At 35.3% G+C, this 15,060-nt stretch overlaps 1 protein-coding gene across 1 annotated transcript in view; it reads right to left on the bottom strand.

The window, feature by feature from the left end:
• Nucleotides 1–15,060, bottom strand: part of kcnma1b (potassium large conductance calcium-activated channel, subfamily M, alpha member 1b) — an 89,278-nt gene that overhangs the window by 34,474 nt on the left and 39,744 nt on the right. The window contains exons 4-9 of the mRNA XM_016448655.1: nucleotides 12,428–12,489; nucleotides 7,990–8,083; nucleotides 6,754–6,865; nucleotides 2,673–2,748; nucleotides 1,654–1,729; nucleotides 786–956 (exon numbers count right to left, since the gene is read on the bottom strand). Coding sequence (XP_016304141.1) covers nucleotides 786–956; nucleotides 1,654–1,729; nucleotides 2,673–2,748; nucleotides 6,754–6,865; nucleotides 7,990–8,083; nucleotides 12,428–12,489 — 591 coding nt within the window. The remainder of the gene's footprint in view (nucleotides 1–785; nucleotides 957–1,653; nucleotides 1,730–2,672; nucleotides 2,749–6,753; nucleotides 6,866–7,989; nucleotides 8,084–12,427; nucleotides 12,490–15,060) is intronic.

The raw sequence follows: 15,060 nt of genomic DNA on the forward strand, positions 1-15,060 counted from the left end.
AAATGTAAATATAAAATTAATTATTAAATAAATTAAATTAATAAATGAATTAAGATTGAAAAGAAATGAAAAATTGTAAAGATCTGTGCACTAATGTGTCCTTAATGTTTTTATAAAAGCATTGCAATACATACTACAATTAATACCAAAATATATCTGTCTTTACAAACTTTATGAAAAATTATTTATATTAAATCTAATGTTAGTTTTAATATGTACAAAATATTATTATTTTTTTCATATTAATTTCTATAAATATTTGTATTTACTTCTACAATTATTTTAACAATATATTTCTTTAAATACCACTTTAATTTGAGACAGTCATGTATGTATGATGTATGCTGGCATCGTGACGGAGTGTATCTCATATCTCAACCCTTCATAGAGTTTGTTGGAGTTGGGGTGGGGTAAATTGGGTCGGGTCGTCTAAAACCGCAGTCAGTCATGATTTCTACAAACAGAATAACTTTGTACTCCCTAATGATGGTTCCACTTGAAATCACATGAAATCAACAAATATAGCATTTGAAATATAGAAATACTTAAAAAATTGCTTAAGAACCAAAACACGCAATGCAGTACAAGCAGAAACACGTGAAGATCTTTCCATCATGACGAGCAGAAGCTAGGAATGTTTGGATGGGATTGAAGCCAAATGAAGGGTTCGTTTTCCAGCTCTGGTTGTCAAGGATACAATGATTAGGGACCTGATAATTGGAGGCAGAAATGCAGGCTGTGGGTGAATTATTATGGGATTGCTTCTATTTATTTAGGCTTTTTACCAATCCTCCGAGAATGAAGAAGACCATGAAAAGGCGTCCGAGGGTTGTTTTAGCACAAACATCTCCATAACCCACTGTGGACATGGTTACCATGAGTAAGTACACACACTCCCAGTAGGAAAGCGGTTGGGAATTTTGGAAGTTTTCCCAAGGATCCCCTGAGTTTTCCACCTGAAAACACACCAACAGGCTCGGTATTTCTACTTAAGCTTTACTTTGTCAACATGAAAGCAAAACTCATCCTAAGGAATAGTTCACCCCAAAATGAAATGTGCGCACTCTCAGACCGTCAAAGAAGTAGATGAGTTTGTTTCTTCATCAGATTTGGAGAAATGTAGCATTGCATCAGTGTCTCAGCAATGGATGCTCTGCAGTGAATGGGTGCCGTCAGAATGAGAGAGCTCTAAACTAATATGTAGCTGGATTTTGATGTGAGAGACAACAGGAGCTGGACTTTTTCACTGGAGGAAGCGTTATTATGAATTATGTATTTTAGTTAAAACGTCTTAATGCTGGATTTGTTTCAGCTTTTGTCTTCTCCAGATGTTAACTGATGGACTGGAGTGGTGTGGATTATTGTGATGTTTTTATCAGCTGTTTGGACTCTCATTCTGACGGCACCCATTCACTGCAGAGCATCCATTGGTGAGACACTGATGCAATGACACATTTCTCCAAATCTGATAAAGAAACAATCTTTCATTTTTATTTTTGGTGAAGTATTCCTCTTTCTCGATACATGTATTTGTGCTATTGTTAATGATTCATTAGTGGACATTATTCTAAAGAAGAAAAAGTATGTTTTCGTGATCTTTCATCAAAATGTAGCTTTTCACCATCCAGTTCATTCCTGATGCGATTGACTTACCAAATGAATGAAGCCCGCTGCCGTCAGCCATGTGCTTATAAAGATTGAGCACAAATTCACCAACTTTATGGAGTTGCTATGAAAACAAATTTTAGAAATACTCACATCAACTCACAACTGATACTCACATGAATCAACATTTTTTAACTAATACTGCACATAAATTTGAGTTCAACCAGAGCATATTTTGGAAAGCCTGCTAAACCTCATACAAACAAAACATTTTCAAAAGAACAGAAATAACTCGGATGACTAAAGGTTCTTTGTATAATACTGGCCAATTTTAGTCCAAAAATCATTTCAGATTGTTTTGGCACAGTTTATTCAGTAGATTTCACCTCTCCATTTGAATGAATTGCACTGAGATTATTCATTCTGTTGCACAATAAACTCTCCTGGACATCTGCACTAAAGCTTTAGATCTAAGCTGCAGGGAGACGGACAGATTTCTGAGAACAATGTCAAAGATATTCAAGCACCACAGGCAGAAATAAAATACTGGCTATAACAAAATTTTATAATAATATTAATAATAACATTTAAAAAAGAATCAATAGAAAAAGGAGAATGTACTGGTAATTTTCCAAAACATTTTTTAAAGATATTTTGGTAAATGTATTCATATTAATACAGTACTTTATACCCTATTTATACAGACTTTTTTTGAGTGTATAATATAATATAATATAATATAATATAAAAGACTAAATTGCAGTTAAACTATTTGTCAATTGATGAACATACTCTTTATTATATTCTGTAAAATCATGTTTTGAAAAAAAAAAAAACTTAAACGGTGATTACACACTTTAAAATAACTACTCTAAAGTTCAAAGTACAAAGCACAAAATATAAAATGCAAGCGTCCCTAGATGATATAATGTTATCAGATTTATAAAAAAAGCATGATTTTTATTTAAGATCAAGGATAACGCAAAAGAACATGCAGGTGAAGAATTATAAACACATTTTTTGACACGAGTGCAGAAATCACATGCTGCACATGAAGGCATTCTTACCTTGTTTTTAAGATATTTAAAAACTGTAATATTTCTGAAAACTGGATCAGCCTCAAGGCTCTTAAGAACCTCAATCCTGCATGAAAGAGCAGAAGCAAGTAAGAAACACACTTAAGACTCTCATGAAACAACATCGAGATGCAGAACATCATAACACACATTAAAACACAGAGAATCGAGTTCAGCTCGTACCTTTAAAGTGTTCGTCCATGTTTAACAACGACACTGATTTCATCAGCCCGTAAAAACACAGCTAACAATACAAACTAACCGCAGCTACAAAAAAGAAAACCCTCAAAATATTGCAGGAAATATTCAAATATCAGTCTTTGAAAGCGCCAAAAGATGAGAGCCGCAGCGCTGGACTGAATACATCTGGATGGAGTTTATTTGTCTCTCGACAGACAGTCGGCTCAACACTCATGACGTAAATGCCTAAATTTGAGTGCTGGTTTCAGAAGCTTTACCACAAAAAAAAAAACCTCAGAGAGAAAAACATGTGACTTCAATGAGGTGACCTTGCTTATTATGAACACACACACACACACACACACACACACACACACACAAATGCATGACAGATTCACACAAATATCATCATACAGCAGAGCGATCTACTCATTCACATTCAATCATTGATTTTTCATTGCTCAACATCGTACAGTCCACTTTCCAGAAAAAGACAGACACTAAACTGGAGCTATGGCTGTGTTCTCAATAGTACTGCTTGCATTATTTCTGCAGGACAGACTATAGTATGCATATTAGACACAGTGTGCATGAAACACCAGCCAACATTTGCAATATACAACAACAAAGCCTACTGCATGTAATATTGCATCCCATAATGCAATGCACTTGACTTTCGCTTGATGCACAACAAATGCATGCACATGAGAAAAAGGATCTGCCTTTGTCCCTTAGCTTGTGGTTTGGTTTTATGCATTTCAAGTGGAATACTGATTATGAATGACCTTAACAAATGATTAAAAGTTTAAAATGATGTTCAGAGTCTTCCGAAGATAAGCTCATAAGCTATGATTAAACACACATGAGCTTAAAAAAAAAACAGGTTCTTGAGATCTGGGACAAAAGGTCACAAAAATGGAAGAAATTAATGCAACAATTAATAATTTTACATTAATTATTAGTAATATTAATAATTTGTTATTATTATTTAGATTAATTTATTAAACATGTTCATAGATTCTGTATCAGAAATTAAATTATTACAAATATTGACAAATGTCGTATTGAATTAATTGCAATGGGACTAAATTAATCTCTGATTATTTTCAAAGTGGAAATGTTATTTTTAGCGTTTTGTTTTGTCCCATGTCTCAAGAATCACTGCCAAATGAAAACTAAGCAACTTTCTCCAAACACAAGAGGAAACCTCTGTAAAGCTGCTTAATGCTGCCTCCTTGTTCTTGGACGAACGGTCGGGAAACATCCATCAATCCGTGCGGATTCCAGCATCAGTTCTTACCCCAGTACGAGACGGCATGGAAACACGAGGAGAGCGTGTGCTGAGAGTCGTCACGCTCCTCTTTCTCACAGACGGGCGCGTGGAGCATCTTCACACGGTAGCCGTTGTGAAAGAGCTCGCCGCAGGACTTCTTGCGTCTGCGTGTGTTCAGTAGGGCCTCGGTGCGCGTGGCCCCGTCTGGGCTCCGGTACACCAACATCTTAGTCGGGATCATGACGAAGACTCTGATAAAAACGCTCCCAATTTACAGCGTCGAATCGGCAGGAAAGAAGCTCCGTCTCACTCTGAGAAGAGAGGTGGTCGAAATGCACCGAAGCCCACCGGAACAAATTGCATCCCAGTTGTGATCATATAAGCATGTAGTGAATAAAAACGCTCCCAATTTACAGCGTCGAATCGGCAGGAAAGAAGCTCCATCTCACTCTGAGAAGAGAGGTGGTCGAAATGCACCGAAGCCCACTGGAACAAATTGCATCCCAGTTGTGATCATATAAGCATGTAGTGAAAGCTTAGAACAAACCCTTTTCATCAGGATATTACAGTATAAGCTCCTTTAGGAATCGTCCTGGGACGCACGCGGACAGAAAGCCTGTTTAACATCGCCAGCAGATCCGGAGCCAGAGCGATTCTATAATCATCAGTTATTCAAACTACAGATGTCTGACGTGCCAAGAAACACGGATTACGAGGTTCCAGCATCTTCTGAAGATCATCTGAGTGGGTTTGCATGTGCAGAACTCACCGATACAATGTAACAGTTTTTGAACGGTGTTTAGAATGTTTCGATGCGGTCGCTAAGCAACCATTCTACAGCTGCCGGCAACAGGAAACTAGTCTTGTCTTTGATGTTTAACAATGGACGGAATTACTTGTAACCTTTTAAACTGCCGTAAACACACTCCAAACCAGGATGAATATGTTCTGGACACACACACGTACCAACAAAAGACATTAAGTCAATGAAAGCTGAATAATAACTAAAGCAGGATGATGTGACCCCGTGACCTCCTGTTCTGCTCCCTATAGGAGGATTAAAGTCCTTGAAAACAGACGCAGACATGAAGAACATAAGCTGCGCTTTTACCACGACTCAATTCATGAGGGAGATGAAGCATTAAAGCAGTCGCGTACAGACCTCTTCTCCAATCAGAGGATATTTGCGTAGTTTTTATGTAGTGTTTTTCTGTTTTATTATCAGCAGAGGGCAGCGCTTGTGCTATATTATATGAAGGCCTTGATCCAAATCACTCATGCTTGTAAAAGTTTACAAGACAGTATTATGGCATTCAATGTATAATTTTTTAGAACTAACTAATGTCTAAGGAGTCTGTAAGATCTCACCAAGGCTGCATTTATTTGATCAAAAATACAGTAAAAACAGCAAAAATGTGAAATATTATTACAATTTCAAATAATTGTTTTCTATGTGAATATAAGTTAAACTGTAATTTATTTCTGTGATCAGAGCTGAATTTTCTGCATCATAACTCCAGTCTTCAGTGTCACATGATCCTTCAGAAATCATTATAATATGCTAATATTCAGGATTCACAGATTAAGGCTAATGCGTTTAATGTCCGGCAGGTGGCGGTGCAGACCGTTATCTAATAATATCTGCCTGTGGGTTTTACATTTCTGACATAATCTGATGAAATAATCAGGTATTAAAGGTAAAGTGTCAGTAATGGGAGAGTGCTTTACCCAGCCAGCTCCTGTTCAGATACACAGACACAAACACAGGCGGGACGGTGAAGAAATGACTAGAAAGTTCAAAAGAACAGCATTTATTTGAAATAGAAAGCTTTTGGAACATTATCAATGTCTTTACTATCACTTTTGATTAATTTAATGCATCCTTGCTGAATAAACGTCCAGTAAATGCCCAGTTTTTGACCAGCTAAGCTTTTAAAACAGACTTTATCAGACATCCTGGAAATCTCCTGAAGTACAAAGTCAATCCACAAACACAAGCTCATTTAGAAAATGGGTTTCAGCTGCACTGCAACAATTACTCCAAACAATTAAATCACATAATCCAGCGATTAATTAAACACGCTTCGTTAAAAGAATATCGCGGTTCAGAACTATGAGCAGCATCTGCGTCCTGCTTCATTCCCACAGACAATCATTCTGACCTAAATTAGTAAAAACAGTCTGTAATTGCACAACAGTTAATAAACCTGTCTGTTTCTGAGCAGCTGAATGATTCTTGCTGTACTTAAATAATTATTCAGAGGTTTAGAAGTGACCTGAGCTGCTCATGCCCTCAAAAAACCTCAGAAATGATGCATGAGAACAAACAATCAGCTATTTTAAACAATAAGAGGATTTCTAGACAACGTCTCTCTAATTCCCAGCACGCCAGAGATCACAAATCCCAGCGAGCTGCTGAATAAACTGATTTGCTGTAATGGATTGTGTGTTACAGATTGTGTTTACTGACCGATTAAGGCTAATGCGTTTAATGTCCGGCAGGTGGCGGTGCAGACCTTTATCTAATAATATCTGCCTGTGGGTTTTACATTTCTGACATAATCTGATGAAATAATCAGGTATTAAAGGTAAAGTGTCAGTAATGGGAGAGTGTTTTACCCAGCCAGCTCCTGTTCAGATACACGGACACAAACACAGGCGGGACGGTGAAGAAATCCACCACTGAATTCACCTCCAGCCAGAACCACAGTTTATCATTGGCTGCGATGAACTGTGAAGATGCAGAAAAGAAAGACAAAACACATGTCAGTCGATAAATAAACCAGAGTTGTTATTGTTAATGAAAAAATAAACCTGTTATAAATGGTTTTTGGAAATTGAAATAATTCTTAAATAAAATAAAATATATAAAATACAAAATAAAACATAAAAGTATAAAAATTACATAAAAACGTTATAATAAAGTAAAGTTGAAGTACCAAAATGACTAAAATTGAAATAAAAACAAATCAAAGCTGTATAGAAATGTTTTCCTAATATTTAAGTAATAAAAATGGCAAAAATATAAAATTACTAAAATTAAAATAAAATAGGAACATAAAAGCTAATTCAAAATATTAAGAAATATATAATAGAATACAATTAATACTAAAATAACACTGAAATAAACTGAATAATTAAAATAACAAAACTATTAGATAATTAGATCAAATCTAAATATTAGATGAAAAACCTAAACATAAACTTAAGTGAAAATTAGAAATACATAATTTGAAGTACTAATTTACAAAAACTGAAATTAAAAACAAATCAAAACTATACAGAAAGGTTTTTCTAATATCTAATAAAAAAACATAAAAACACTAAAGCTGAAATTAAAATACAACAATAGCTCATTCAAAATATTAAGCAATATATAATAGTATATAATTACTACTAAAATAACACTAAAATAAACTAAATAATCAAATAATCAAAAATAAAATATTTTTTAAAATATTAGAGAAAATGCCCTAAAACTTCAAAAACTTAAATGAAAATTAAAAATGCGTGTGTTAAACTTAAGTACTAAAATGCCTAAAACTAAATAAAAACCAATCAAAGCTATACAGAAATATTTTGTTCTACTATTTAACTAATAAAAATTACTCAAAAAAAAACATTAAAATGACTAAAACCTAAACTAAAATTAAAATATACCAATAAAAGCTCATTCAAAATATTAACAAATATATAATGGCATGTAACAAATACTAAAATGCCACTGAAATGAACTGAATGGTAAATTACTGCATCTGCAAGTTTGTAAAGCACATGTTGGTCCCCATTGACTTGCATAGTGTTTTTTCCCATCTATGTAAGTCAATGGGGACCAGCAACTGAAGGCGAACTTACACGCAGTCCAAAGTACAAGAGGAAGAACACGTTGAAGGCCATGTCGATCTGCAATGTGTAGTCCTTGTCGAAATGCTGACAGGATTCGATGGGTCTGTTTAAACACAGAAAAACAGACCTCGCTTAACTTTAATGAAGGTTCAGTGTAATACAATCATTCAACCTCACTGCAAGAACCTGGGATATAATGGGTATAATGTTATACATTAAAAGTTTGAATCTTTAACATTTGCATTAAGCATTATTTCATTAAAGCATTTGTCTTGACCTGGCTGATCGATCAACTAATTTTAGCAATAATTAATTATCTCATTTCATAAAATTATAATGCAGCTCTCATTCGGGTGTTAAATGCATCCTTTTCCCGACAGCGAAAACAACTAACATCATTATAAAGCAGAAAACTATTCAGAAATATTATGAATTATTAACTCAATAATATTTTGATGTATGCTATTATGTGAAAAAATTCTAAACCGTATATATTCTTATTGTCAATACAATATGTACAATATGTTTTAGTGCTGTCAAATGATTAATCGCGATTAATCACATCCAAAATAAAAGATTTGTTTGGATAACGTGTGTGTGTACTGTGTATATTTATTATGTATATATAAATACACACACATGCATGTATATATTTAAGAAAAATATGTGATGTACATATTAAATATATTTGTATATAATATAAATTATATGAATATAAATATATGTATGTAAATACATGTAAATATTTTCCAAATATATAAACAAAAAACGTATTTATGGATGCGATTAATTTGACAGCACAATTATGTTTATGTAATATAATATGTATAATTCATATAACAAAGTAAATTCATAAATTATATACATATAAAACTTTCATTACATCATACAATAAAAAAGTACAATAAAAGTTACAAAATGTTACCTAATTTTAATTCAGTTAGTTCAATTCTTTATTTTTTATTCATTAATTATTCTGTCAATTCTATTACATTCAGGAAACTCTGGTCAGCATAACCTCAGCATGAATAAAAACCAGCAACACTATCTTGATGTATAAACACATTTTTAAAATATGTTTTATTTTAATATATTTTTTACACATTAAAGTAACGACAATGTTTTTTATTATTATTATTAAATTAATGTTTTGGGAGGAAATGTCATGAAAATATATACATTTTTAAAAATCTTAAATCCTAAAAATAAATAAATAAATAGTGAAACTATATATATATATATATATATATATATATATACTTTCTTTTGGGATGAAGAATCAGGATTGGTGAGACCGACTGACACAATTACAGGAAGTGGTTCAGAGATCAGAGCGCTACAGTAAGCTCTCTGCTCCAGTCTGTTATTCCGGTGGATCGGCTTTGACTTTAGTGTAAGCGATTCAACGCTCCTGTACAAAAGCTGAGAACATTAAAGGACCCAAGAGAGAACAGCGAGCTGTGAAACTCACGACCTGAAGGAGTTTCAGAACAGCTGCAGGACTGAGAAACGCAACTCTTATCCAGCTCTGTTTGCTCGGTTCTGTTCCCGCGGGTCAGAGAGACGACTGTAATTAAGAGACGTTTAACGTAAGTAATACTTCACAGGAGGCTCAGGTCACAGGACACATACAACAAACACGAAAAACAACTCTCAACTCAACAATCAGCTCTGCTCCAGTTCAGATCATGACTCAGAATTTGAACTGAATCGGACACAACACACCCGCGGGTCAGAGAGACGACTATAATTAAGAGACGTTTAACGTAAGTAATACTTCACAGGAGGCTCAGGTCACAGGACACATACAACAAACATGAAAAACAACTCTCAACTCAACAATCAGCTCTGCTCCAGTTCAGATCATGACTCAGAATTTGAACTGAATCGGACACAACACACAGGAAGCTGAACTGGAATGAGAACAACAGGAAAATCAACTTACTAAGTTACATGAAATTCAGATGATGAATTCTGGGAAATTAAGCATTCTTCCACCCTAATCTGCAAAATCCATCCATACATTCATAAATTAATTTATTTATCCATCCAACCAACCATCTAGCCTTTCATCCATCCATCCATCATTCATCCATCATCCATCTATCATCCATCCATCTATCTATCATCCATTCATCATCCATCATCCATCTATCTAGCATTCATCCATCCTTTTATCATCCATCCATCTATTTAGACATTCATCCATCCATCCATCCATCAATCCATCCATCCATCCATCCATCCATCCATCCATCCATCCATCCATCCATCCATCCATCCATCCATCCATCCATCCATCCATCCATCCATCCATCCATCCATCCATCCATCCATCCATCCATCCATCCATCCATCCATCCATCCATCCATCCATCCATCCATCCATCCATCCATCATCCATGCTTCTATCCATCCAAGTATTCATCTATTCATCCATCCATGCTTCTATCCATCCAAGTATTCTATTTAGACATTCATCCATCCATCCATCCATCAATCCATCCATTCATCATCAAACTATTCATCTATCCTTTTATCATCCATCCATCTATCATCCATCCATCAACCATCTACCTAGCCATTCATCCATCCATCCATCTATCCAGCATTCATCCATCCTTTTATCATCCATCCATCTATTTAGACATTCATCCATCCATCCATCCATCCATCCATCCATCATCCATGCTTCTATCCATCCAAGTATTCATCTATTCATCCATCCATGCTTCTATCCATCCAAGTATCCATTCATTTATCTATCCATCTGTTCATCCATCCATCCTGCTTTTGTCTGCAGCCCTTTCTGCATCTGTGTTGCACTTTTCTCATTCACACAATAATCATTCATCACAGTGATATTCACAGGATCTTAATGAACGCAAGAGAGTTTGTGGCATGTGTTTGGGTCACACTTCTTGCAGGCAAACAGATGTTGAGAATCAAGGCAACAGAGACACAGAAACGGCGCTCACCCACGTCTGAACCTGCTGTGTCTCTGACAAACAAACCCACTCATATTCTAATGTGGTTTCAGCACACACTCTAATGCTGTCCTGCGGCCGTGACCCGATGCCCCGCTGCAGGTTTACAGCGCTCAGGACAATTAAACACTGCTAGCCAGAGGCTAAAGTCTCAAATGAAATTGCTAAATCCCCCATGATGCACTAATGAGGAAGAGGATAAGGCTCACTTCCTGCGTCAACAGGTCTGTTTTGAGCAGGACGGCATGAGTGCGTGTTTCTAATGCTGAACAGGACATGCTATTCAGATATGAAAGATCTGAAAGATTACACCACAATAGGTCAGAACAAGATTTACTGAAACAAGTAAGACTGTTTCTGAAACACAGACATTGCTTTTGATGATTTATGATATTGAAAATTAACCATGCGCACATTCCTGCATGTGTTAGATGTTATAATAAAAGAATAATTCACCCAAAAATAAAAATGTGCTGAAAATGTGCTCACCCTCAGGTCATCCAAGATCAAAATACAAAGTCCATAATCCATAATAACGCTTCTTTCAGTGAAAAAGTCCATCTCCTGTTGTCTCTTGCATCAAAATCCAGCCACATATTTATTTAGAGCTGTTTAAACGGTGCTTGAACTGTGCAGATTTCTCTCCTGATTCAGACCAGAACACTTTTTCACTGGAGGAAGAGTTATTATGGATTATGGACTTGTATTTTAGTTAAAAACATCTTAATGCTGGATTAGTTTCAGCTTCCCTTTCATGGGAACTTCGAACTGCGTCCTCTAGGGGTCGCTATGGGGAACGCCTCGTCGTGACCCGTGTCTGAAGCATACATTGAAAAAACACCAACTCGTTGGCCGGCGACAGCCATGACGTCACTACTGGTGCGACTATAGTATAAATAGGCGCCGGGAGCATACATCATTCTCTTCTTCGTCTTCATTGACTGTTTTGTTTGAAGCGTGCATTTCTGTGGTAAGACAATTCTCTATTTATCTCATTATGGCGAGCACTAGCAAAGCATTTAAGGATGTGTGCATCCGTGTTGACGTTGTTTAACATCTGATGACACACATGATCTATATGTTGTTTGTTTGGCAAAGAGCACGCACACGATGTCTCCGAGGGGGCAATCGGCGTGCAAAATTAATTTTATTGCAAGTGACACATTTTTTATGGTAATCAAATAAAATGTAATCAAATAAAATTTTAACAATTTCTTTCATTTCAAAGGCTTTTTTTAGACCAAATGAAAACCAAATCGCTGTCAAAAGGTCTATTCGACCAGACCAGAATATTTATGCTTGATTTTAACAGACTTTTAAGATTCAATTTAAGGCATGTATTATAGTCAACTACCGAGGCGTATTATTTTTTGCATTTTTTATTGCTTGCATGTGAAAGTTGGTGGATATTTTTGAACCCTGTATGTAAATGCACAGCAACAAAACGAACATATACTTACTTAGAGGAGTCGATGAAGTAAATCACAAGCGCTCCGATGCTCAGAGCGAAGACAAGCACCACCTGAAACACACAAGACAATAAAACTTTAAATCAAACTCTGTGCATCATCTGTGACCTGCTGTAGATTAGCATGGTTTGTAAAAACGCTCAGCTCGTGTGTGTGTGTGATTCCAGCTCAACTGGGACGTTGTTCTCTTTAGTCATTACGTCCTGCTGGCAGAAACCCACTTTAATCGGAAGATCCTGATGAGATTTGGGCAGGAATTGGATGCTGTGTAAACATCAATCCACCGAGGACAGGGGAAAAAACACTTAAAAACCATCAGATCTCACATTCAGCTTTAAAGGAACGGTTCAGAGCGAAGGAACGTTCTATCATCACTCGTTCATGTCCTTCTCGCTTTGTTTCGTGGAACACAAAAAGAGATGTTTAGTAGAATGTTCACACTGTTCAATCCCCAAAACAGAGATAAAACACCATAACAGTATCATAAAAAGTCTTCTGAAGCCATATGAAAGCATTGAAGGTAAATAGTTTTAATCATTTAAGCTGCAGTCCGTAACTTTTGTCGCTCTAGCGGTTAATAAACAGAACTGCGTGCGTCTTGCGGAAGAACATTGTATCCGGATCTACTTCTCTCTGTTTATGTCTATGACGAATAACGCAGGTACTGGGCTCCTCCGCAGCGGCACCTACCCAAACCAGTCTAAAATAGTCTGAATATAAACACTTATTATAGGATGAAGAAACAAACTCATCTACATCTCAGATGGCCTGAAGGTGAGTAAATTGAGCAAATTTTTATTTTTGTGTGAACTATTCCTCTAAGACGACACGAAGTGTCCAGGATCACAGCACACAGTTCAGTGGAAGTCTATCCGCCACAACGTCATTTCATACATACTAAATTGTATGTGTATTTAACTGAAGGGATGCAATTAGGTTAATTTGGTTTCCTTTTCATTTACACACTCTCAGGTCTTTCCAAACCTGTCAGTGACACCAAAAGTAATTGGTTCTCATGTGTCTTGTAACCAATCGAAACACAGCAAGTGGAATACAATTTGAGAGCTCAGATTTTCAGAAAATAATTATTTAATATACAGTATAATAAATATATAGTGCACAAGTCAAATAAACTTTTTATAATACTTTTTTGGAGGTTAATGGCATCTGTCCCTGTTTACTTTCAGTGAATGGAAAATAACTCAGTGTAAACTATTGTCTTAATGAGTTGTGAACCTCCAGATGATCTCTGACAGATGCACCTGCTGATGTTTAATGTAATGACCAGTTCTGCTTTAATCACAGTCTATCCAGAGGAGAAACCTCTCTCGCTCTCATGCCCGTGGCGTAACCGGTTGTGTCATAACGCTCTTCACCTTTATGAGCTGGCTGAAGTGTGAGATGTTTGATGACGTCAGTTTGACCCCTGAAACAGCGTATGTTCAGCAGGGACGCTCTAAACTCTCTCTCTCTCTGTGCTTCTATTCCTAAATATGTCTGTCTGTCAGCCCAAGGGACGATTCCTTCCGCCCCAGTCCCCATCACTTATTCATGGATTCATGGAGGGTCCACAACTAACTTCTGAATAGGGATAATGTATCATAAATGTTTATTCCAGTATTTTGCATTTTATATACATAAGACCCATGAAAACCATTTTATTACTTTTTTCTCAAATTCAGTGTTTTCCATTTAACATTTTCTGCAATCTGTATTAATGGTTTGATTCCATTTTAATACTCAAAAAGGGTGTCTCATCAATTGAATCATTTTAACAAAAAAATTATTTATTAAGATCTAAACACCAATGGTACCCTATGAAATGTTTATTTATGTTATCTTTTTATTTTTTATTTTCTTTCTTTTTCCCCCAGAAACTCATACATTGTTTTAATTTTTCTGGAAATTCTCAGTTTTATGAAATTCAGTGATTTATGATTTAATACCAGTGTTATTTTAGTACTATTATAAAATAATATTATAGTTTTTATTAATATTTTCAATAAAACATTTTCATTTTATTTTTGTTTTCCATTTTTATTCTAATTTTAGTTAAAGTTTTAGTAATTTTGCTGTGTGTTTATTATTTGATTGGGTTTACTTTTCTTTATATATGTCTATAGTTTTCATAATTTATTATTTAACTTTTAGTTATTTTAGTACATCCTGTTAAGCTAAATGAAAATGAGAAATGTTGCCATGGCAGCTAGCTAAAATACATAACCGTAGTGATTCAGGACAAGCCAAAAACACGGTTTGGAAAATGGATTCATGGTGTACTCGCTTATTATATCAATTTTGAACACAAAAAAATTACGGACTGCAGCTTTAAATATACATATAAAAAAAAAAATTTAACTACTAATGTTTAGGCTTAGTACGATTTTTTATCAAGAAATTAATACTTTTATTCAGCAAGGAAGCTTCAAATTGATCAAAAGTGACAGTAAAGACTCAGATTTCAATTTCAAATAAATGCTGTTCTTCTGAACTTTCTGTTCATCTGTGAATCCTGAAAAATCAAATGTATCACAGTTTTCATGTTTTGATATGTTTTTCAACATTGATAATAATCAGAAATGTTTCTTGAACAGCAAATCAGCATATTAGAATGATTTCTGAAG

Source organism: Sinocyclocheilus anshuiensis, unplaced genomic scaffold, assembly GCF_001515605.1.
Source record: "Sinocyclocheilus anshuiensis isolate Anshui unplaced genomic scaffold, SAMN03320099.WGS_v1.1 scaffold75, whole genome shotgun sequence".
Classification (NCBI taxonomy): domain Eukaryota; kingdom Metazoa; phylum Chordata; class Actinopteri; order Cypriniformes; family Cyprinidae; genus Sinocyclocheilus; species Sinocyclocheilus anshuiensis.